The sequence below is a fragment of the Carcharodon carcharias genome, chromosome 37 (genome assembly GCF_017639515.1).
Source record: "Carcharodon carcharias isolate sCarCar2 chromosome 37, sCarCar2.pri, whole genome shotgun sequence".
Classification (NCBI taxonomy): domain Eukaryota; kingdom Metazoa; phylum Chordata; class Chondrichthyes; order Lamniformes; family Lamnidae; genus Carcharodon; species Carcharodon carcharias.
The window spans coordinates 160,793-186,193 of NC_054503.1; the positions used below are offsets into that span (position 1 = coordinate 160,793).

General features: G+C 52.1%; 1 protein-coding gene across 2 annotated transcripts in view; it reads right to left on the minus strand.

Moving 5' to 3' along the window:
- Nucleotides 1–8,327: 8,327 nt before the first annotated feature.
- The window catches only part of LOC121272973 (neurexin-2-like), a 2,565,635-nt gene continuing 2,548,561 nt past the window's right edge, over nt 8,328–25,401 (minus strand). Inside the window, exon 28 of one of the 2 annotated variants that reach the window (XM_041179880.1) lies at nt 8,328–8,632. In XM_041179880.1, coding sequence (XP_041035814.1) covers nt 8,328–8,632 — 305 coding nt within the window. Of the gene's footprint in view, nt 9,263–25,401 lie in introns of both variants that reach the window. The other variant, XM_041179879.1, reaches the window with a different exon arrangement.

The following is a 25,401-nucleotide window of genomic DNA, read 5'->3' on the forward strand; positions in this document are numbered from 1 at the left end:
GTCAGTAATGACGGAGTGCTGCACTGTCAGAGACTCAGTAATAAGGGAGCACTTCACTGTCGGTGGGTTTGTACTGAGGGAGTGCTACACTGTCAGAGGGTCAGTACTGAGGGAGTGCTGCACTGTCGGAGGGTCAGAACTGAAGCAGTGCTGTGCTGTGGGAGAGTCAGTACTGAGCGAGTGCTGCACTGTCAGAGGGTCAGTACAGAGTGACTGCTGCAATGTCGGAGGGTCAGTACTGAGGGAGTGCTGCACAGTCGGAGGGTCAGTACTGAGGGAGTGCTGCACTGTCAGATTGTCAGTGCTGAGGGAGTGCTGCACTGACAGTTTGTCAGTACTGAGGGAGCACTTCACCGTCGGAGCGTGTGTACTGAGCGAGTGCTACACTGTCAGAGGGTCAGTACTGAGGGTTTGCTGCACTGAGGGTCAGTACTGATGGAGTGCTGCACTGTCGGAGTGTCAGTACTAAGGGAGTGCTGCACTGTCGGAGGGTCAGTACTGAGCGAGTGCTGCACTCTCGGTGGGTCAGTACAGAGGGAATGCTGCACTGTCGGAGGGTCAGTACTGAGAGACTGCTGTACTGTTGGAGGGTCTGTACTAAGTGAATGCTGCAACTTCATAGGTTCAGTACTGAGGGAATCCTGCACTGTCGGAGAGTCACTACAGGGGAAGAGCTGCATTGTCGGGGAGTCAGTACAGAGGGAGTGCTGCACTGTCAGAGGGTTAGTATTGAGGGAGTGCTGCACTGTTGAGGGTCAGTACTGAGGGAGTGCTGCACTGTCGGTGAGTAAGTACTGAGGGAGTGCTGGAGTGTCGGAGGGTCAGTAATGGCGTAGTGCTGCACTGTCAGAGGGTCAGTACTGAGGGAGTGCTGCACTGTTGAGGGTCAGTACTGAGGGAGTGCTGCACTGTCAGAGGGTCAGTACTGAGGGAGTGCTGAACAGTCGGAGAGTTGTACTGAGGGAATTCTGCACTGTTGGAGGTTCAGTACGGAGGGAGTGCTGCACTGTCAGAGCGTCAGTGCTGAGTGAGTGCGGCACTGTCAGAGCGTCACTACTGAGGGTGTGCTACACTGTCAGATAGTCAGTACTGAGGGAGTGCTGCACTGTCAGATAGTCAGTACTGAGGGAGTGCTGCACTGTCAGAGGGTCAGTGCTGAGGGAGTGCTGCACTGTTGGAGAGTCAGTAATGAGGTAGTGCTGAACTGTCAGAGGGTCTGTACTGAGGGAATGCTGCAATGTCGGAGGTTCAGTACTGAAGCAGTGCTGCACAGTCGGAGGGTCAGTACTGAGGGAGTGCTGCACTGTCAAAGGGTCTGTACTGAGGGAGTGCTGCACTGTCGGATGTTCACTACTGAAGCAATGCTGTGCTGTGTGAGACTCTGTACTGAGTGGGTGCTACACTGTCAGAGGTTCAGTGCTGAGGGAGTGCTGCAATGTCGGAGGATCAGTACTGAGGGAGTTTTGCACAGTCGGAGGGTCAGTACTGAGGGAGTGCTGCACTGTCAGATTGTCAGTACTGAGGGAGTGCTGCACTGTCAGAGGGTCTGTACTGAGGGAGTGCTGCACTGTCAGAGGTTCACTTCTGAAGCAATGCTGCGCTGTGTGAGAGTCTGTACTGAGCGAGTGCGACACTGCCAGAGGGTCAGTACTGAGGGAGTGCTGCGTTGTGGGAGAGTCAGTGCTGAGGGAGCACTGCACTGTCAGAGGTTCAGTCCTGAGGGAGTGCTGCACTGTCAGAGGGACAGTACTGCTGAACAGTCAGAGGGTCAGTACTGAGTGAGTTCTGCATGGTTAGAAGTTCAGTGCTGAGTGAGTGCTGCATTGTTGAAGGTTCAGTAGTGAGAGAGTGCAGCATTGTTGAAGAAACAATACTGAGAAAGTGATGCACTGTTGAGCGTTACTACTGAGGGTGTGCTGTACTTTCAGAGGGTCACGTATGAGGGAGTGCTGCACTGTCGGAGGGTCAGTACTGAGGGAGTGCTGCACTGTTGGAGGGTCTGTAGTAAGTGAATTCTGCAACTTCATATTGTCAGTACTGAGGGAATCCTGCACTGTCGGAGAGTCACGACTGGGGAAGAGCTGCATTGTCCAAGTGTCAGTACAGAGGGAGTGCTGCACTGTTTGAGGGTCAGTACCGAGGGAGTGCTGCACTGTTGGAGGGTCAGTACTGAGGGAGTGCTGCACTTCGGAGAGTTAGTACTGAGTGAGTGCTGGACTGTCGGAGGGTCAGTAATGGGGTAGTGCTGCACTGTCGGAGGGTCAGTACTGAGGGAGTGCTACACTGTCAGAGAGTCAGTACTGAGGGAGTGCTGCACTGTTGAGGGTCAGTACTGAGGGGACGCTGTACTGTCGGAGGGTCATTATTGGGGGAGTGCTGCACTGTTGGAAGGTCAGTACTGAGGGAATGCTGCAATGTCGGGGAGTCCATACTGATGGAGTGCTGCCTTGTCGGAAGGTCAGTACTGAGGAAGTACTGCACTGTCAGAGAGTCAGTACTGCGGGAGTGCTGCACTGTTAGAGGGTCAGTATTGAGGGAGTGCTGCACTGTTAGAGGGTCGGTATTGAGGGAGTGCTACACTGTTAGAGGGTCAGTTCTGAGGGAGTGCTGCAACATCAGAGGGTCAGTACTGAGGGAGTGCTGCACTGTCGGAGGGTCAGTGCTGAGGGAGTGCTGCACTGTTGGAGTGTCAGGACTGAGGGAGTGCTGCACTGTTGGAGGGTCAGTGCTGAGGGAGTGCTGCACTGTCAGAGGGACATGCTGAGGGAGTGCTGCACTGTCAGAGGGTCAGTACTGAGGGAGTGCTGCACTGTCGGAGGTTCAGTACTGAGGGAGTGTTGCACTGTCGGAGGGTCAGTACTGAGGGAGCGCTGCACTGTCAGAGGGTCAGTGCTGAGGGAGTGCTGCACTGTCGGAGGGATATGCTGAGGGAGTGCTGCACAGTAAGAGAGTCAGTACTGAGGGAGTGCTGCACTGTCAGAGTGTCAGTGCTGAGGGACTGCTGCACTGTTGGAGAGTTAGTAATGAGGGAGTGCTGCACTGTCAGAGTGTCTGTACTGAGGGAATGCTGCACTGTCGGAGGGTCAGTGCTGAAGCAGTGCTGCGCTGTGGGAGGGTCAGTACTGAGGGAGTGCTGCACTGTAAGAGAATCAGTACTGAGGGAGTGCTGCAATGTCGGAGGTTCAGTACTGAGGGCGTGCTGCACTGTTGGAGGGTCAGTACTGAGGGAGTGCTGCACTGTTGGAGGGTCAGTACTGAGGGAGTGCTGCACTGTCAGATGGTCAGTACTGAGGGATTGCTGTACTGTCGGAAGGTCAGTGCTGAGGGAGTGCTGCACTGTCGGAGGGTCAGTGATGAGGGAGTGCCGCACTGTCAGAGGGTCAGTACTGATGGAGTGCTGAACTGTAGGGGAGTGAGGTTAGCTGCAGAGTTGAATGAGATGGCGATTCGAGGCCATGTCTGTCCTAGTGAGCAGGGTTTGTGGGTGGAAGGTGTCGGGCGCGTTCTCCCTGGGTGTCCCCGGCAATGCTTGTCCCTGAACCCGTGTCTGATAAACAGCTGACCTGGCCCATTGTCACATTTGCTCTTTGTGGGATCTCGCTGTGCACCAACTGGCTGCTACGGACCCGACTTCGCGTTGGCGTCTGCGCTTCGACACATGGCTCGTCTGCCGCGCGGCGCTTTGTGGAACCCTGCGGTCGTGAAGGGGGCTAGAGCAATGCAAAACCTTTTTGACGTCTCCTGAGCGATTGCCACCAGGGCTCAAGTGGGTACAAGGGGGACAGTCCCTCCTCCCTGCTGTCCAATTCTTGGACCCCCCCGTCCCCACTCCTTCAGCGCCAGAGAGAGAGAGCGAGCCGCCCCCGGGGATTCCAGCCTGCCCTGCCCGCTGCTTCCCGGCTGGGCCTTCCCAGGGCAGGCATCAGTTGGGCTGCTGAATGAGAGCCAGGGCTCAGTGAGCAGAGCCCCAGCCCCCCCCACCCCCCCACCCCCCGTAAACCCTTCCCATAGGAGGGCGGGCTCGGCCTCTGATTGAGGCCGCAGGCAGGGAGACCTCAGGCCTCCCACCAGCGACGAGCCCGTGGTTCTGGCTCGGAAGTGCAGGTAGGCCCCAGGCCTGACCACCACAGCCAGGCTGGAGAGGGCCTGGAGAGGCCCCAGGACTGACGGTAATGAGGGCAGCCTTACCTGTGATCGGGTGAGGAACGGGCCTTGTCCAAAACCCAGAATGGGTTTATTTCCCAGTTTTTACTGGTTTCTTCGCTCCTGGGAAAGGGGCCAGTGACCCAGGGAAACCAGGAGCGAGGCTCAACCGGCAGAATATCAGAAATGAGCGGCAGCTTTGGAATCTCCCATAAGACTCACTCAGTATCTCGTGCGTGGAAATCACAAATACAGCTTTTTAAAAAATATTTATTCGTTCGAACAGGATGTGGGTGACATTCGCTAGACCAGCGTTTATTGCCAATCCCTAATTGCCCCTTGAGAAGGTGGTGATCCATGTGGTGTAGGTACACCCACAGCGCTGTTAGGGAGGGAGTTCCAGGATTTTGACCCAGCGACAGTGAAGGGACAGCCGATATGTTTCCAAGTCAGGATGGTGAGTGGCTTGGAGGGGAACTTGAGGATGGTGGTGTTCCCATGTGTCTGCTGCCCTTGTCCTTCTCGATGGTAGAGGTCGTGGGTTTGGAAGGTGCTGTCGAAGGAGCCTTGGTGAGTTGCTGCAGTGCATCTTGTAGATGGTACACACACTGCTGCTACTGTGTGTCGGTGGTGGAGGGAGTGAACGTTTGTGGATGGGGTGCCGATCAAGCGGGGCTGCTTTGTCCCGGACGGTGTCGAGCTTCTTGAATGTTGTTGGAGCTGCACTCATCCAAGCAAGTGGGGAGTATTCCATCACACTCCTGACTTGTGCCTTTTGGATGGAGGACAGGCTTTGGGGCGGGGGTCAGGAGGTGAGTTACTCTCCGCAAGATTCCCAGTCTCTGACCTGCTCTCGTAGCCACAGTATTCATGGCATTACAGCATTTAACGACAGCTACGTTTCCGTGGTTTGCAACTAGTTTTAAGAAGAAAAAAAACCTCTTTTAAGTCAAACCGGTTGAACTAAATTGACAAAGTCAGGGATAAAGTAAAAAGCAGCCCCTTAAAGGGAAACAGCACAAAACAAAATGCTTAGCTGTCACTTAGAGTGCGTCGGTTCTGGTAGTAAATAAGAAGTCCCAGCCTGTACGAATTATATAATCAATTATATTTCCCTCTGGTAGATTTACACATATTGTGAGGCAGTCACTAGGAACACTACAATAACATTGAGTAGTACATGGAGATATATGGTGTCACACAGTATCAACAACTCAACCGATCATTTCATAACCTGGGGGGGGCAGTACACAATTAAAAAAAAAAAGAAATTCCTTCAGACTCGTTGGCCCCCAAGAGGGCAGAAAGACTCAAGCTTCCGGCCTGTGGCCACGTTACATCGCGGTGGGCTTCATATTCAACAATCAAACTGTACGATATGCACAAAGTGCGGGCGGGCAATGACACTTTTTTTTTTGCCTTTCCCTCCTTCCCCCCACCCACCTCCTCCTCCTCCTCCTCACACTTCCCTCAATGCCTGTGGCATTGAGGGAAGTGTGAGGAGGAGGAGGAGGAGGTGGTTGGGGTGGTGTGGGGGGGAGCAGGGGAAGATCAGGAGCAAAGCTGAATACGGCCGGCCGCCGTTCCCCTACAAAAACGTGACAGAGGTTCAGGTTCGAGGATCGCCATTTAAAATAAAATATCTGATCACGTGGTATGCCTTTTTTTTTAGGGGGACTGGAGGGTCAGAGGTCGCGGGTAGGTTCGGGGTTTTTTGAGGTGGGGGTGGGGGTGGGGGGGGGAGAAGGGGGTGTGGCAGTGTGCGGGTTGCTTTTGAACTTGACAAGGTAAGATATCCAAACAGGTTCGAGAGCTGGAAATGAACCTTGAGAACATAAACCGTACAGTCGGACACATGTTGCATACACTGAGTCATACACAGTGCCAAAACCCACCCCCACCCTGTCGGGCATTGACCCCCCCCCCACCCCCCAATCAGTACACTTGGTGGAAAGAGTGAAAAGACAATTGAATCGATCCGTCACCAGGTAAACACTGGAATCCCTCCCCTCTTCCGGGTAAAATACAACCTCAGGGTGTATTCCTGTCCTGACAGGCCCTTCTTTGACCCTGTTGTGGGTGGGCTTATGCTGGGGGGTGCGGGGGGGTTGTGGGGGTGGAGATTGGGATGTCAAAAGAAAAAGAAACAGCGGCTCCGAATGGCCGCTTTTTTTTTAGCATTGCCCGGCCCTGACCCTTCAAACGTTTGACCGCCTCGTCCTGGCACCAAACGCCCACCCTCACCCCCACCCCCACCCCACCCCACCACCCGGCCACCAAGCGACGACCTCGCGTTGCCGTCCTCCGAACTGTGCGCCACCTGCCGGTCGGAGGTCAACAGGGCGGCCATCTTGGAAAGGAGCCATCTTGCCCCTTCTTGCCGTCGCCCTCCTGCGAGCGACTGCCCGCCGAACTCGGGCCGTGTCCTCTCCGCTAAAACTGCTCGTCTTTATCATCATCATCATCATCATCATCATCGTTATTATTAATAATAATAAAAAAATCATCTTCGGCTCCGAAGGTTCGAACACACACACACACACACACACACGCGCGCACGCACAAAAAAAAAAAAAATTCTTTTGCCGTTCAACCATTTCCAGTCTCTGGGGCTGTTTTACTCTCAATGAGAGGGGAAGCTAAAGCTTCTCTGCCGCTTCCCCAGAAAGGCTGTCTGCCTTGGCACGGCGATAGGTTCAACATGGCGATGAAGAGGCAGGAGGGGGTGGTGGGGGTAGGGGGTGGGGAGGAGGAGGAGGTGGTGCAGGTGGGGAAGGGGAAGGGGAAGGGGAAGGGGGTGGGGGGGGTGCAGAGAGGTAGCCCTCCCTCCCCCCCCCCCCCCCCCCCCCCCCCCGCCACCCAGTAACGTTGTTTGCCAAGACCAGGAACTATTCCGGAATCTTATCTTGTAACCCCAGGGGGAACGAAAGGGGATCATTTTTAAACAATTAAAAAGAAAATCAACACACATTTCAGACGGAAAGCAACCCACGATTAGCACCTTGGCAACAGGAGGAGCACTGGGGCGATGGGGAGGAAGTCAGTAAAGATCGTCGCTCTTGTCTCTCTCCTTGCTAAAGACGTGGATCCGGTGTGGGGCATCACACCCGGCCTTCCTTGCCTTGGGTACCCATTGACTTGGCATCTCTTTAGTTGCTTGAGGATACCCGCACGTGAGAGAGAGGGAGGGAGAGAGGAGAAGGATTGACGGGAGGTGTGGGGTGATGGTTATTAGTTAGAATGGTTCTCATAATGGGGGTGTGGAGGGGGAGGGGTGGGGTAGGGAAGGAAAGCTCTCTCACGTGACCCCCACCCCCTTCCTTGAAAACAGTCCGACGTGTCGCTTCGAGCGAGGTGGAAGTGACGGTGGGAGGATGAACGCGCCTGCCCGTGCGCATGCGCACACGTGCGGAACACACATACACATACACACACACCCCCGCATGCGCGGGGGCGGGACACACACGCAAACATCCGCACGCGCAACACGCGGGACACACACACACACACACACACACAAACCCCCTTCATGCGCACACACGCGGGACACGCATGCGCACACGTGCGGGACACCCCCGCACACGTGCGGGACACCCCCGCACACGCGCGGGACACACCCATGCACAAACCCCCGCACGCATGCGCACACACGCGGGACACGCACCCAACGGACCGGCCCAGTCAGACCCTTCTCTCCACCGCACACCCAGTCGAGGTGACCAGGCCGACAAAAAATCGGCGACTCGGCCCAGTCACGGCGGCGGGGGCGGGGGGGCACCAACCCCCAACCCCCCCCCCCCCCCCCCCCTCTACCCCACGGTAAGCTGACCGCCGCCGTTGGCTCCCTCGGCGGCTCACCCAACCCAGCCTTTGAAACAAAAGTCTCCGTTCCCATTCCTGTCCGCCAACCTGAAAGACCCCTCAGCGCGTCCACTTGTCCTTTTTTTTTGTTGTGTGTGTGTGTCTGTCTCTTCCTCTTGTTGTTGTTGTTTCGTGTTCGCTCCTCCTGCAGTGCGCTCGGCCCCCTCGCCCCTTCCCTCTCTCTCTCCCCACCCCCCCCCCACCCCCAGTCCCCAGTCCCCAAACACCCCCCAACCCCCCCCCCCCCCCCACCCACCCCCACCACCACCACCACCACCACCACACACAAACCCGTCCCCACCCCCACCCTCCCTAGGGCTTCCTCAGACATAGTACTCCTTGTCCTTGTTCTTTTTGCTCTTGGTCATACTCTTGGTGGCCGGGGTCTGCTTCTCCTTGACGACGGTGCCGTTGGTCTGCGCCGAGTTGCTGATGTAGTTGCGGCTCTGGTCCACCTGGTAGGACCCCTCGTCCCGGTTGCGGTACTTGTACATGGCGTAGAGGAGGATCAGGATGCAGAGGGCCGCCGCGGCCACGATGCCCACCACCATGCCCGTCGTGCTGCTGGACTCTCGGACCACCTCCACCGCCCCCGGGGGTCCTCCCGGCGCCGGGCCGCTGGGGTTGGCTGTGAGCACATGGTGAAAATCGGGGGCAGAGGTTACCGCCGGGTACTGGGCCTGGGTCTTGCGCTCGCGGTCGGGGGCCGTCGGCAGCGGGGGCAGGACGAGCTCGGGGTTGGGCCGGGGGTCCCCCCGGGTGTTCAGCTTGCCGGCCGGGAGCTTGCGGATCATGTCCGGGGGCGGGGAGGAGGGGGAGCGGGGCGAGGGGGCGGAGTGGGGGGAGGAGGCAGCGATCAGGACGTCAGGGGGTGAGGTGGACCCGTCCGAGAGCCCCGGCCGCCTGTCCGGCCGGTAGCCCCGGGACTTGGAGAGCTTGGGGTCGCCCATCAGGGTGCGATCCGTGACCAGGGGGAAGGTGGCGTAAAAGTCCTCATCGTCCGTCGGCGGGAAGCTGGAGTCAAACACCTCCCCCGAGCCGTAGCCCGACACCACCGTCATGTCATCGCAGTCGTCCTCCTGCTCCGAGTGGCAGGGCGACCCCGCCTTGGAGGTCAGGGCCAGCGACTCCTCGGTGGTCTGGAGGACGTTGAGGAAGGGGCGGTAGGTGGGCGGTGGGGGGACGAAGGGCGAGCGGGTGACAATGGCCGGGATTTCCAGCGCGTCCTCTGTCATGATGGGGAAGATGAGCTCACCGCCTAGGAGAGAAAAAGAGAGAATTGGGGAGGGTGGTGGAAAAAGAGGGGGAAGAGAGAGCCGGTGAGAATCGAAAGGGGTGCAAGGGCAGTCCACAATTTAGCAGAGAGATAAACGACAAGAAACAACACTCAAATCACAGACTGTTCGGCGAGAATATCTATATTAAACTCTGAAGCTTTTTTTTTTATATATGTAAACTTTTCTTACAAACAATACTAAAATCTCTTTCCCGGTTTGTTTTTTTTTTTGCCATTTTAAGAAAAAGATGTTAAAATACAACATCAAAACTTCCACTACCGAAAGTAAAAAAAAAAAGAAACAACTTTTCTTAGCCTTAAAGGTGTATTTGCGGTTTTTTTTTTCTCGCTTCTTTTAAAGTAAAGAATCCTAAAACGTGACGTTTATAAAGAAAGTAGGAGACCACGGAATCAGGCAACTTACATCAATAAATTGGCCCCATGATATGTGCATGAAGAAAAAAATTACAAAAACAAAGTTGTATAACAATGTCCTGGGAAAAGATCAGTTCTTTTTCTCTCTCTTTTTCTTTTCTCTCTCTATATATTTTTTTTCCGATTCTTAGTTCCCTTCATTTATATATTTTTTAAAGAAAGCAAAGCTTGCTGCTGAAATTGAGAGCCGCACGCTTCCGATTCCGTCCTTTTTCTGCATCCCCCCACCCCCCCCCCACCGCTTCCACCACCCAACCCCCGCCCTCCCGCCCCTTTTCCTTACCCACCCACCCCCACCCACACCTCCCTCACCCCTCTCCCAACTCCCCCGTCCCTCGTTCCCGTTCTTAGCCGGGGTGTTTGGTGTGTTTGGGGGAGTGGGGCGGTCAATCATCAGTTGTCACCCCCCCCCCCCCCCCACAGTTGGACAACACCAGATGGGCAATCCTGATTGTGCTAAGATTTACACTGAAATCCAAGTTGGGGGGGGGGGTGGGGAGGTGGTCAATCATCAGTTGTCACCCCCGCAGTTGGACAACACCGGCTGTGCAATCCTGATTGTGCTAAGATTTACACTGAAATCCTATTTAGGATTGACTAGGCGGTTTACTGGACCAATACCTGGAATGGGCGGGTTGTCCCGTGAGGAGGGGTTGGCAAGGCTCTGCTTGTGTCCACGGGAGTTTAAAAGAGTAACAGTGATTTGATTGAAACATATAAGATCCTGAGGGCAATTTACTCGGATGTGGGGGTGAGGGGAGGGGCGAACACAGTTTAGTTCCTCGCAACGGACCCCACCACCCACCCTCCTCAGCTGTGCGACTGCATGTTGCAACACAGACGAGGATGAACCCCCCACTACCCCCAATCACAGGTGAGGATGACACCACCCAAACCCCACCCCCAGTATGTGGATGGGGCTTATGCATTGGCGATCTAGTAGAGGGAGACACGCTCTAGTTGGCCAAATTAGCTCCAACCCCCCCCCCCCCCCCCCCCCGTTTCTGAGCCGGTGGATGTTTGAGGGCAAGGCTGCTTCCTGCACTGCGCCACACCATCCCCCTCCCTCCACCCCACACACACGTCTACCCCTCTGCGACCACACCAGCCGACCAGACGGGCTAGCTGCGCTGCTTATCTAGGGAAGGGTAGACTGGCCATGGACGGAGTGCAGCGGAGATTCACCAGACTGATCCCTGGGATGGCGGGATTGTGAGGAGGGATTTTGAGGAAGCTGGGTCTGTATTCTCTAGAGTTTTGAAGAATGAGGTGATCTTATTGAAACGTACAGAATACTTACAGGGCGTGACAGGGTAGATGTGGATAGGATGTTTCCCCCTGGCTGGTGGGTCGAGAACAAGGGGGCACAGTCTCTGAATAAGGGGCCAGGCTATTTAGGGCTGCGATGAGGAGGAATTTCTTCACTCAGAGGTTTGGTGAATCTTTGGAATTCTCTACCCCAAGAGGGCTGTGGATGCTCAGTCACTGAGTATGTTCAAGAGAGAAATCGGTGGGTTTCTGGAGGCGAATAACATCAAGGGATATGGGGATAGTGGGGAAAAGTGACATAGGAGGCAGATGATCAGCCATGGTCTGTTTGAATGGTGGAGCAGGTTCGATGGGCCGAATGGCCTACTCCTGCTCCCATGTTCCGATGCTCCTAACTCAGCCAGGGAACTGTGACATCTAACTCTAGCTGTGTTCTAGGCTGGGACATCACGCAATCCATGATGGGGAAATCAGGGTAAGAGCTAACAGAGGAGACTGAGTGGACACTGTGTCACTCGGAGACTGAGTAGACACTGTGTCACTGGGAGACTCAGTGGGCACTGTATCGCTGGGGGACTGAGTAGACACTGTGTCACTGGGAGACTCTGGGCACTGTATCACTGGGGGACTGAGTAGACACTGTATCACTGGGAGACTCAGTGGGCACTATCACTGGGGGACTGAGTAGACACTATCACTGAGAGACTGAGTGGACACTGTGTCACTGGGAGACTGGTTGGGGTGGACACTGTGTCACTGGGAGACTGGTTGGGGGTGAACACTGTCACTGGGAGACGGTTGTGTTTCTTTCCGGTGATTCCGTTTCCCGCTTGGCTGTCGAGGTGTACCTGTTGGTCAATATCCTCTCACTCACTGAGGGTCGATTTTCAGCATGAAGTGCGACCAGCGGGTCCCCGGGAGCTGGTCCCAATCCAGACCCTCTCCTGGCACCCCTGTGAGGTCATTCCGCCTTGTTTGGTAGCCCCAGGCTCCGATTGAGACACCCTCCCCATACCCCACCGTGACTCCCTGTCTCACCCCTTCGCTGGGGCTGATGGCATCCGCCCCAAAGCACTTGGACCCCGGCTAAGTTCGCGGGCGAGAAACCTTTTCTCTTTTTTTTTATTTTGGCCCAAGTGAACCCCGGCAGAAAAAGGACAAAAAATTCATTTTCAGAATACACATATTTACAAGTTAAACACACAAGCAGCTGCGTTACATTCAATGCAGACACCCGCTTCTGTCAAGTCTACAGTCTGGGCTTGAAATAACCAATCCACATGCCCTGGGCTCACACTCCTCACAGATCGAGGGACGAGGGAACTGAACGGAGGTTTAGGGCCCCCTTCCCCTCATGAAGAGGGGTGGGGGAGGGGGGGGGGTCATTTCTCCCAGGACGTGGGTGGGTGACCCTGGTAGAGAGGCCATGAAGGGTTTGGACAGGGGTAGACGGAGAGAAGGTGGTGGTAGGAGAGACCGGAAGGCGTCAAAGGGTGAGACGGTGGGCAGTCTGTCCGATGGGGAATTCAAGGGGGAAACTCCGTTACCCCCCAGAGAGAGAGAGAGAGAGAGTGAGCGGGGAGAATGTGGGACTCCCTCCCGCAGGGGATCGGTTGAGGGGAACAGTGCAGATGCCTTTAAGGGGGAGGCTGGATGAACAGACGAGAGAGAAAGGAGTAGAAGGATATGTTGACGGGTTGGGGGGTTGTGGGTGGGGTGGGGTGGGTTGGGGGGCAGCTGCGCCCCGATTTGGGGGATGCCCCAATGTCCGGTGCTCACTCGGCCCGAACCATCAAGGGGTCAGGGTGAAGGGGTCGAGGTTACCGAGAGGAGGGAGGGGATGCGGAATCCTGGCTGAATTTAATCCCTGGACTGAAGCCACACACAGGGAGGAGATATTTAGGGGCGGGTGACCCAAAGCTCGGTCAAGGAGGAGGTCGGTTTTGAGGAGCGTCTTGAAGGAGGAGGGGAGAGAGAGAGAGAAAGAGGCGGAGAGGTTGAGGGAGGGGATTCCAGGTCTCGGGACCTCCCCAGGCGACTGAAGGCACGGCCGCCCCAGCGGTGGAGCGATGGAAATTGGGGGACGTGCGAGAGGCTGGAATCAGAGGGGCACAGAGATCTCGGAGCATTGTGTGGCGGGGGTGGGTTTTTAGCTAAGGCACCCAGCCTGGCCGGGCCCCAAAGCTGGGCCCTGCTTCCATTCTATAGGGGAGCACGGGGCAAACCTTCCGATCGTCGGTGATGGTGGCAGCTGCCCCGGAAGTGGCCCTCGATACGCCGCGAGGGGCCGAGTGTTGGCTGCTGACACCGGCGGATAACATTTTCAGCTTCAGCCTCCCCACCCCTCCCATTTGGCCCAAAAAGCAGCGGACTGGCTTCGAGTGATTATCTGATAGTCTCTTCCTGGGGCAGGAGGCTCTACTCTTTGAGTACGTACGTTGCATACTCGATCCTTCTCACCCACCCTCGAAACCTTTCGTCCCACCCAGAGCGTTGCCGCTCTTGAGAAACTACACTCTCAGCTTTCCCCCACCCCCCCAAGTCTCTGTGCTCATGGTCTGGGTCAGGTCCAACTGCTCTTCCGTTGAGCTATCAATGTCCTGTCTGCACTGTGCACCGAAAGCGTCCAGCTTCCCCTCACTTGTCACCCATATACAGTCATCTTTCGTTTCACAGTTCCCCTCTTTCAGGAGGTGTGCGAGTTTTCAAGGTTCCTGTAACTTCAGTCAGGATACTTGAGGCAAGGGATTTGACAGTGGACTCAAGGGACTAGAGGGATGGTGTTCGATGGGAGAGTCAGGGGACGAGAGAGATGGTGTTCGATGGGAGAGTTAGAGGATTAGACGGATGGTGTTCGATGGGAGAGTTAGGGTACCAGAGGGATGGTATTCGATGGGAGAGTTACAGGATGAGAGGGATGGTGTTCGATGGGAGAGTTAGGGGATTAGAGGGATGTTGTTTTATGGGAGTGTTAGGGGATTAGAGGGATGGTGTTCGATGGGAGAGTTACGGGATGAGAGGGATGGTGTTCGATGGGAGAGTTAGGGGATTAGATGGATGGTGTTCGATGGGAGAGTTAGCGGATTAGAGGAATGGTGTTCAGTGGGAGAGTTAGGGGATGAGAGGGATTGTGTTCGATGGGAGACTTAGGGAATTAGAGGGATGGTGTTCGATGGGAGAATTAGGGGATGAGAAGGATGGTGTTCGATGGGAGGGTTAGGGGATGAGAGGGATGGTGTTCGATGGGAAAGTTAGGGGATGAGAGGGATGGTGTTCGATGGGAGAGTTAGGGGACAAGAGGGATGGTGTTTGATGGGATTGTTAGGAGATTAGAGGAATGGTGTTCGGTGGGAGAGTTAGGGGATGAGAGGAATGGTGTTCGGTGGGAGAGTTAGGGGATGAGAGGAATGATGTTCGGTGGGAGAGTTAGGGGACGGGAGGAATGGTATTCGATGGGAAAGTTAGGGGATTAGATGGATGGACCTTGATGGGGGAGGGAGGGGATTAGAAGGATGGTGTATTATGGGAGAGTTAGGGGATTAGAGGGATGGTCTTTGATGGGTAGTTAGAGGATTAGATGGGTGGTCTTTGAGGGCAAAGTGAGTGGATTAGCGGGATGGTGTTCAAGGGGAGAGTTAGATTAGAGGGATGGTGTTTGAAGGGAGTGTGAGGGGATTAGAGGGAAGGTCTTCGATAGGATTATTGGTGGATTAGAGGGATGGTCCTCGATAAGGAAGTTAGGTGCCTAATGGGGTGGTCTTACTATGGGAGAGTTAGAGGATTCAAGGGATGGTCTTTGATGGGAGAGTGGGGGATTAGCGGAATGTTCTTCAATAGTAGTGTTAGGGTGTTAGAGGGATGGTCTTCAATGGGAGAGTTAGGGGATTAGAGGGATGGTCTTCAATCGGAGATTTAGGGGACGAGAGGAATGGTGTTCGATGGGAGAGTTAGGGGATGAGAGGGATGGTGTTCGTTGAGAGAGTTAGGGGATGAGAGGGATGGTGTTCGATGAGAGAGTTAGGGGATGAGAGGGATGGTGTTCGATGGGAGAGTTAGGGGATGAGAGGGATGGTGTTCGATGAGAGTTAGGGGATGAGAGGGATGGTGTTCGATGGGAGAGTTAGGGGATGAGAGGGATGGTGTTCGATGGGAGAGTTAGGGGGTTAGAGGGATGGTGTTCGATGGGATTGTTAAGGGATTAGAGGGATGGTGTTTGACGGCAGATTTTGGGGATTACAGGAATGGTGTTCAGTGGGAGAGTTAGGGGATGAGATGGATGGTGTTTGATGGGAAAGTTAATGGATGAGATGGATGGTGTTCGATGGGAGAGTTAGGGGATTAGAGGAATGCTGTTCGATGGGAGAGGTAGGGGACGAGAGGGATAGTGTTCGGTGGGAGAGTTAGGGGATGTAAGGGAAGGTTTTCGATGGGAGAGTTAGGAGATTAGAGCAATGGTGTTCGGTGGGACAGTTAGGGGATTAGAGGAATGGTGTTCAATGGGAGAGTTAGTGGACGAAAGGGATGGTGTTCGATGGGAATGTTAGGGGATTGGATTGATGGACCTTGATGGGGGATGGAGGGGATTAGAAGGATGGTGTATTATGGGAGAGTTAGGGGATTAGAGGGATGGTCTTTGTTGGGTAGTTAGAAGATTAGATGGGTGGTCTTCGAGGGCAGAGTGAGTGGATTAGGGGGATGGTGTTCAATGGGAGAGTTAGATTAGAGGGATGGTGTTTGAAGAGAGTGTGAGGGGATTAGAGGGAAGGTCTTCGATAGGAATATTGGTGGATTAGAGGGATGGTCCTTGATCAGGAAATGCGGTGCCTAATGGGGTGGTCTTAAATGGGAGAGTTAGAGGATTGGAGGGATGGTCTTTGATGGGAGACTGAGGGATTATCGGAATGATATTCAGTAGTAGTGTTAAGGGATTAGAGGGATGGTCTTCAATTGGAGAGTTTGGGGATTAGAGAGATGGTCTTCAATGGGAGAGTTAGGGGATTAGAGGGATGGTCTTCATTGGGAGAGGTAGTGGATTAGACGGTCTTCAATAGGAGAGTTAGGGGATTAGAGGGATGGTCTCCATGGAGAGTTAGGGGATTAGAGGGATGGTGTTCGATGCGAGAGTTAGAGGCATAGAGGGGTGGTCCTTGATGGGACAGTGAGGGGATTAGAGGAATGGTGTTCGATGGGAGAGTTAGTGGATTAGAGGGATGGTCTTTAATGCAGAGTGAGGGGATTAGAGGAATGGTGTTTGATGGGAGAGTAAGGGGATTAAATGGATGGTGTTCGATGGGAGAGTTAGGGGTATAGCGGTGTGGTCCTTGATGGGAAAGTGAGGGGATTAGAGGAATCGTTTTCAATGGGAATGTTAGGGGATTAGATGGCTGGTGTTCGATGGGAGAATTAGGGGATTAGATGGAAGGTGTTCTAAGGGAGCATGAGGGAATTAGTGGATGGTCTTCGATAGGAGAATTGGGGGATTCGAGAGATGGTCCTCAATGAGTGAGTGAGGGGATTAGTGGGGTGGGCTTCAATGGATGGTTTGGAGATTAGAAGAATGGTCTTCGATGAGGAGTTAGGGGATTAAAGGGATAGTCTTCGATGGGAGAGCGAGGGAATAGAGGTATGTCTTTGATGGGAGAATTAGCGGATTTGTGGGAAAGTCTTTGATGGGAGAATTAGCGGATTTGTGGGAAAGTCCTTGATGGGAGAGTTAGGAGATTCGAGTGATGGACTTCGAATGGGAGAGTTGGGGATTAGAGGGATGGTCTTCGTTGGGAGAATTCAGGGATTAGAGTGAAGGTCTTCGAAGGGATAGTTAGGAATTGGAGGGATGGTGTTCGAGGCAAAAGGTTGTGGATTAGGCGGTTGGACTTCGATTTGAGAGTCAGGGGATTAGGGAGCTGGTCTTCATTTTGAGAGTGAGGGGATTATAGGGATGGTCTCTAATGGGACTGATAGAGGATTAGAAGCATGGCCTTCGATGGGAGAGTGAGGGGATTAGAGGGATGGTCTTCGATGGGCAGATTAGGGGATTAGAGGGATGTTCTTCAATAGGAGAGTGAGGGAAAAGAGGGATGGTCTTCAAGGAGGAGTTAGGCGATTAGAGAGATGGTCTTCAATGGGAGAATTAGGGAATTAGAAGGAAGATCTCTGATGGGGAGTTAGGGGACTAGAGGGCTGGTCTTCGATGGGAGAATTAGAGGATTCGAGGGATGGTCTTCGAAGGGAGAGTTAGGAGATTCGAGTGATGGACTTCGAATGGGAGAGTTGGGAATTAGAGGGATGGTCTTCGTTGGGAGAGTTGGGGGATTAGAGCGATGCTTTTCGATGGGATAGTTAGGAATTGGAGGGATGGTCTTTGATGGGACATTAGGGGATTAGAGGGATAGTCTTTGAAAGGGAGATTAGGGCATTAGATGGATGGTCTTCGATGGGAGCATTAGAGGGTTGGTGGCATAGTCTTCAATGGGGAATTAGGGGATTAGAGGAATGGTCTTCAAATACGAAAGCTAAGGCATTAGAGCAGAGGTCTTCGAAAGGAGAGTTAGGGGAATAGTGGGTTGGTCCTTGATGGGGGAGTGAGCAGATTAGAGGGATTGTCTTTGATGAGGAGTTAGGGGTTTAGAGGCATGGTCTTGAATGGGAGAATGAGGGGATTAATGGGATGGTTTTCGATGGGAGAGTTAGGGGATAAGAGGGATGATCTTTGATAGAAGAATTGGTGGATTAGAGGGATGGTCCTCGATGAGGGAGTGAGGTGATTAATAGGGCGAGTTTAAATGGGAGGCTTAGGGGATTAGAGGGTTGGTCTTTGATGGGAGAGTTAGAGGATTGAAGGGATGGTCTTTGATGGGAGAGTGGGTGGACTAGAGGAATGGTCTTCAATGGGAGTGTTAGGGGACTGGAGGGATGGTCTTCGATGTAAAAATTCAGGGGTTAGAGGGATGGTCTTCAAAGGGCAAGTTTGGGGACTAGAGGGATGGTCTTCGACGAGAGAGTTAGGGGATTAGAGGGATGGTCATTGATGGGACAGTTAGGGGATTAGAGGAATGTTCTTCAATAGGAGTGTTAAGTGGTTACAGTGATGGTCTTCGATGGGAGAGTTAGGGGATTGGGGGATGGTCTTCAATGGAGAATTAGGGGATTATAGGGATGGTCTTTGATGGAGAGTTATGGGATTAGAGGAATGGTCTTCAATGGGAGAGTGAGGGAATAGAGTGATGGTCTTCAAGGGGAAGTTAGGGGATTAGACAGATGGTCTTCAATGGCAGGATTAAGGAATTAGAAGGAAGATCTCTGATAGGGAGTTAGGGGATTCGAGGGATGGTCTTCGAATAGGAGATTTGGGGGTTAGAGGGATGGTCTTCTTTGGGACAGTTGTGGGATTAGAGAGATGGTCTTTGATGGGATAGTTAGGAATTAGAGGGATGGTGTTCGAGGCAAAGGTTTGGGGATTAGGGGCTTGGACGTCGATTTGAGAGTCAGGGGATTAGAGGGCTGGTCTTCATTTTGAAAGGGGATTATAGGGATGGTCTTTGATGGGAGTGATAGAAGATTAGAAGCATGGCCTTCGATGGGAGAGTGAGGGGATTAGAGGGATGGTCTTCGATGGTTGGATTAGTGGATTACAGTGTTGTTCTTTGATGGGAGAGTAAGAGGATTCAGGGGATGGTCTTTGATGGGAGAATGGGTGGACTAGAGGAATGGTCTTCAATGGGAGAGTTAGGAGATTGGCGGGCTGTTCTTCGATGTAAAAGCTCAGGGGTTAGAGGGATGGTCTTCAAAGGGAGAGTTAGGGAGTTAGAGGGATGGTCTTCAATGAGCAAGTTAGGGGACTAGAGGGATGGTCTTCGACGGGAGAGTTAGGGGATTGGGGGATGGTCATTGATGGGACAGTTAGGGGATTAGAGCAATGTTCTTCAATAGGAGTGTTAGGAGGTTACAGGGATGGCCCTCGATGGGAGAGTTAGGGGATTAGAGTGATGGTCTTCAACGTGATTGTTAGGAATTGGAGGGATGGTGTTCGAGGCAAAAGGTTGGGGATTAGGTGGTTGGTCTTCGATTTGAGAGTCAGGGGATTAGGGAACTGGTCTTCATTTTGAGAGTAAGGGGATTATAGGGATGGTCTCTGATGGGACTGATAGAGGATTAGAAGCATGGCCTTCGATGGGAGAGTGAGGGGATTGGAAGGATGGTCTTCGATGGGCGGATTAGGGGATTAGAGGGAAGTTCTTCAATGGAGAGTGAGGGAACAGAGGGATGGTCTTCAAGGAGGAGTTAGGCGATCAGACAGATGGTCTTCAATGGGAGAATTAGGGAATTAGAAGGAAGATCTTTGATGGGGAGTTAGGGGATTAGAGGGATGGTCTTCGATGGGCAGATTAGGGGATTCAAGGGATGGTCTTTGATGGGAGAGTTAGGAGATTCGAGTGATGGACTTCGAATGGGAGAGTTGGGGATTAGAGGGATGGTCTTCTTTAGAAGGGTTGGGGGATTAGAGAGATGGTCTTCGACGGGATAGTTAGCAATTGGAGGGATGGTGTTCGAGGCAAAAGTTTGGGGATTAGGGGCTTGGACTTCGATTTGAGAGTCAAGGGATTAGAGGGCTGGTCTTCATTTTAAGAGTCGGGGGTTATAGGGATGGTCTTTGATGGGAGTGATAGAAGATTAGAAGCATGGCCTTCACTGGGAGAGTGAGGGGATTAGAGGGATGTTCTTCGATAGGAGAGTGAGGGAATAAAGGGATGGTCTTCAAGGGGGAGTTAGGGGATTTGACAGATGGTCTTCAATGGGAGAATTAGGGAATTAGAAGGAAGATTTGTGATGGGCAGTTAGGGGATTAGAGGGATGGTCTTCGATGGGAGAGTTGGGGGATTAGAGCAATGCTCTTCAATGGGAGAGTTGGGGAATTGGAGGTATGGTCTCCGATGGGACGTTAGGGGATTAGAGGGATAGTCTTCGAATGGGAAATTAGGGCATTAGATGGATGGTCTTTGATGGGAGCGTTAGAGGATTGGTGGGATAGTCTTCATTGGGGAATTAGGGGATTAGAGGGATGGTCATCAAATATGAAAGCTAAGGCATTAGAGGGGAGGTCTTCGAAAGGAGAGTTAAGGGAATAGTGGGGTGGTCCTTGATTGGGGAGTGAGCAGATTAGATGAATTGTCTTTGATGAGGAGTTAGGGGTTTAGAGGGATGGTCTTCAATGGGAGAGTGAGTGGATTGGAGGGATGGTTTTTGATGGGAGAGTTAGGGGATTAGAGGGATGATCTTTGATAGAAGAATTGGTGGATTAGATGAATGGTCCTTGATGAGTGAGTGAGGTGATTAATCGGGCGAGTTTAAATGGGAGTGTTAGGGGATTAGAGGGATGGTCTTCGATGGGAGAGTTAGAGGGTTCAGGGATGGTCTTTGATGGGAGAGTGGGTGGACTAAAGGAATGGTCTTCAATGGGCGTGTTAGGGGACTAGAGGGATGGTATTCGATGGGAGAGATAGGGCGTTAGAGGGATAGTCTTCAATGGGCGAGTTAGGGGACTAGAGGGATGGTCTTCGACAGGAGAGTTAGTGGATTAGAGAGATGGTCATTGATGGGACAGTTAGGGGATTAGAGGAATGTTCTTCAATAGGACTGTTAGGATGTTACAGGGATGGTCTTCGATGGGAGAGTTAGGGGATTGGTGGATGGTCTTCAATTGAGAATTAGGGGATTATAGGCATGTTCTTCGATGGAGAGTTAAGGGATTAGAGGAATCGTCTTCAGTGGGAGAGTTAGGGGATTAGAGGGATGGTCTTCAGTGGGAGAGTTAAGTGTTTAGAGGGATGGTCTTCAATGGAGAATTAGGGGATTAAAGGGATGGTCTTTGATGGGAGAGTTAGGTGATTAGAGGAATGGTGTTTGATGGGAGAGTGAGGGGATTAGAGAGATGGTGTTCTAGGGTGCATGAAGGGATTAGAGGGATGGTCTTCAATAGGAGAATTGGGGGATTTGACGACTGGTCCTCAAGGAGTGAGTGAGGGTATTAGTGGGGTGGGCTTCAATGGGAGAGTTAGGAGATTAGAGGAATGTTCTTCAATAAGAGTGTTAAGTGGTTACATGGATGGTCATCGTTGGGAGATTTAGGCGATTGGGGGATGGTCTTCAATGGAGAATTTGGGGATTATAGGGATGGTCTTTGATGGGGAGTTATGGGATTAGAGGAATGGTCTTCAGTGGGAGAGTTAGAGGATTAGAGGGATGGTCTTCAATGGAGAATTAGGGAATTAGAGGGATGATCTTCGATGGGAGAGTTAGGGAATAGAGTGATGGTCTTCAAGGGGGAGTTAGGCGATTAGACAGATGGTCTTCAATGGAAGAATTAGGGAATTAGAAGGAAGATCTCTGATGAGGAGTTAGGGGATTCGAGGGATGGTCTTTGATGGGAGAGTTAGGGGATTTGAGTGATGGACTTCGAATGGGAGAGTTGGGGGTTAGAGGGATGTTCTTCTTTGGGACAGATGGGGGATTAGAGAGATGGTCTTCAACTGGATAGTTAGGAATTGGAGGGATGGTGTCCGAGGCAAAAGTTTGGGGTTTAGGGGGTTGGACTTCAATTTGAGAGTCAGGGGGTTATAGGGGCTGGTCTTCATTTTGAGAGTCAGGGGATTATAGGGATGGTCTTTGATGGGAGTGATAGAAGATTAGAAGCATGGCCTTCGATGGGAGAGTTAGGGGATTGGAGGGATGTTCTTCAATGGGATAGTTAGGAATTGGAGTGATGGTCTTCGATGGAAGAGTTAGGGGAGTATAGGGATGGTCTTCGATGGAACAGTTCGGGGATTAGAGGGATGGTCATCGATGGGACAGTTAGGGGATTAGAGGAATGTTCTTCAATAGGATTGTTAAGTGGTTACAGGGATGGTCTTCGATGGGAGAGTTAGGGAATTGGGGATGGTCTTCAATGGAGAATTAGGGGATTATAGGGATGGTCTTCTTTGAGACAGTTGGGGGATTAGAGAGATGGTCTTCGACGGGATAGTTAGGAATTTGAGGGATGGTGTTCGAGGCAAATGTTTGGGGATTAGGGGCTTGGACTTCGATTTGAGGGTCAGGGGATTAGAGGGCGGGTCTTCATTTTGAAAGTCAGGCGATTATAGGGATGGTCTTCGATGGAGAATTAGGGGATTGGGGGATGGTCTTCGATGGAGAGTTAGGGGATTAGAGGGATGGTCTTCGATGGAGAGTTATGGGATTAGAGGAATGGTCTGCAGTGGGAGAGTTAGGGGATTAGAGGGATGATCTTCAATGGAGAATTAGGGGATTAGAGGGATGGTCTTCGATGGGAGAGTGAGGGAATAGTGCGATGGTCTTCAAGGGGGAGTTAGGGGATTAGACAGATGGTCTTCAATGGGAGAATTAGGGAATTAGAAGGAAGATCTCTGATAGGGAGTTAGGGGATTTGAGGGATGGTCTTCGATGGGAGAGTTAGGGGATTCGAGTGGTGGATTTCGAATGGGAGAGTTGGGGGTTAGAGGAATGGTCTTCTTTGGGACAGTTGGAGGATTAGAGAGATGGTCTTCGATGGGATAGTTAGGAATTGGAAGGATGGTGTTCAAGGCAAAATTTTGGGGATTAGGGGCTTGGACTTCTATTTGAGAGTCAGGGGATTAGAGGGCTGGTCTTCATTTTGAGAGTCAAGTGATTATAGGGATGATCTTTGATGGGACTAATAGAAGATTAGAAGCATAGCCTTCGATGGCAGAGTGAGGGGATTAGAGGGATGGTCTTTGATGGGTGGATTAGTGTATTAGAGGGGTGTTCTTCGATGAGAGAGTTAGGGGATTCGAGGGATGGTCTTCGATGGGAGAGGTAGGAGATTTGAGGGATGGTCTTCGATGGGAGAGTTAGGAGATTCAAGTAATGGACTTCGAATGGGAGAGTTGGGGATTAGAGGGATGGTCTTCGTTGGGAGAGTTAGGGGATTAGAGGGATGGTCATTGATGGGACAGTTAGGTGATTAGAGGAATGTTCTTCAATAGGAGTATTAGGAGGTTACAGGGGTGGTCTTCGATGGGAGAATTAGGGAATTAGAAGGAAGATCTCTGGGGTTAGAGGAGTTAGATGGATGGTCTTCAAAGGGAGAGTTAGGGAGTTAGAGGGATGGTCTTCAATGAGCAAGTTAGGGGACTAGAGGGATGGTCTTCGACGGGAGAATTAGGGGATTAGGGGGATGGTCATTGATGGGACAGTTCGGGGATTAGAGCAAAGTTCTTCAATAGGAGTGTTAGGAGGTTACAGGGATGGTCCTCGATGGGAGAGTTAGGGGATAAGAGTGATGGTCTTCAACGGGATAGTTAGGAATTGGAGGGATGGAGTTCGAGGCAAAAGGTTGGGGATTAGGTGGTTGGACTTCGATTTGAGAGTCAGGGGATTAGAAAGCTGGTCTTCATTTTGAGAGTAAGGGGATTATAGGGATGGTCTCTGATGGGACTGATAGAGGATTAGAAGCATGGCCTTCGATGGGAGAGTGAGGGGATTGGAGGGATGGTCTTCGATGGGCGGTTTAGGGGATTAGAGGGATGTTCTTTGATGGAAGAGTGAGGGAATAGAGGGATAGTCTTCAACGGGGAGTTAGGGGATTAGAGAGATGGTCTTCAATGGGAGAATTAGGGAATTAGAAGGAAGATCTCTGATGGGGAGTTAGGGGATTAGAGGGATAGTCTTCAATGGGAGAATTAGGGGATTCAAGGGATGGTCTTTGATGGGAGAGTTAGGAGATTCGAGTGATGGATTTCGAATGGGAGAGATGGGGATTAGAGGGATGGTCTTCTTTGGAAGGGATGGGGGATTAGAGAGATGGTCTTCGACAGGATAGTTAGCATTTGGAGGGATGGTGTTTGAGGCAAAAGTTTGGGGATTAGGGGCTTGGACTTCGATTTGAGAGTCAGGGGATTAGAGGGCTGGTCTTCATTTTAAGAGTCAGGGGATTATAGGGATGGTCTTTGATGGGAGTGATAGAAGATTAGAAGCATGGCCTTCACTGGGAGAGTGAGGGGATTAGAGGGATGGTCTTCGATGGGCGGATTAGTGGATTAGAGGGATGCTTTTCGATAGGCGAGTGAGGGAATAAAGGGATGGTCTTCAAGGGGGAGTTAGGGGATTTGACAGATGGTCTTCGTTGGGAGAATTAGGGAATTAGAAGGAAGATCTGTGATGGGCAGTTAGGGGATTAGAGAGATGGTCTTCGATGGGAGAGTTAGGGGATTTGAGGGATGGTCTTCGATGGGAGAGTTGGGGGATTAGATTGATGCTCTTCAATGGATTAGTTAGGAATTGGAGGTATGGTCTCCGATGGGACGTTAGGGGATTAGAGGGATAGTCTTCAAAAGGGAGATTAGGGCATTAGATGGATGGTCTTCGATGGGAGCGTTAGAGGATTGGTGGGATAGTCTTCATTGGGAAATTAGGGGATTAGAGGGATGGTCATCAAATATGAAAGCTAAGGCATTAGAGGGGAGGTCTTCGAAAGGGGAGTTAAGGGAATAGTGGCGTGGTCCTTGATGGGGGAGTGAGCAGATTAGAGGAATTGTCTTTGATGAGTAGTTAGGGGTTTAGAGGGATGGTCTTCCATGGTAGAGTGAGGGGATTAGAGGGATGGTTTTCGATGGGAGAGTTAGGGGATTAGAGGGATGATCTTTGATAGAAGAATTGGTGGATTAGAGGAATGGTCCTTGATGAGAGAGTGAGGTGATTAATCGGGCGAGTTTAAATGGGAGTGTTAGGGGATTAGAGGGATGGTCTTTGATGGGAGAGTATGAGGATTCAGGGATAGTCTTCGATGGGAGAGTGGGTAAACTAGAGGAATGGTCTTCAATGGGCGTGTTAGGGGACTAGAGGGATGGTATTCGATGGGAGAGTTAGGGCGTTAGAGGGATGGTCTTCAATGGGCAAGTTAGCGGACTAGAGGAATGGTCTTCGACAGGAGAGTTAGTGGATTAGAGAGATGGTCATTGATGGGACAGTTCGGGGATTAGAGGAATGTTCTTCAATAGGACTGTTAGGATGTTACAGGGATGGTCTTCGATGGGAGAGTTAGGGGATTGGGGGATGGTCTTCAATTGAGAATTAAGGGATTATAGGCATGGTCTTCGATGGAGAATTAAGGGATTAGAGGAATCGTCTTCAGTTGGAGAGTTAGGGGATTAGAGGGATGGTCTTCAATGGAGAATTAGGGGATTAGAGGGATGTTCTTTGATGGGAGAGTTAGGTGATTAGAGGAATGGTGTTCGATGGGAGAGTGAGGGGATTAGAGAGATGGTGTTCTAGGGGGCATGAGGGGATTAGAGGGATGGTCTTCAATAGGACAATTGGGGGATTTGACGACTGGTCCTCAAGGAGTGAGTGAGGAGATTAGAGGGATGGTCTTCAATGGGAGA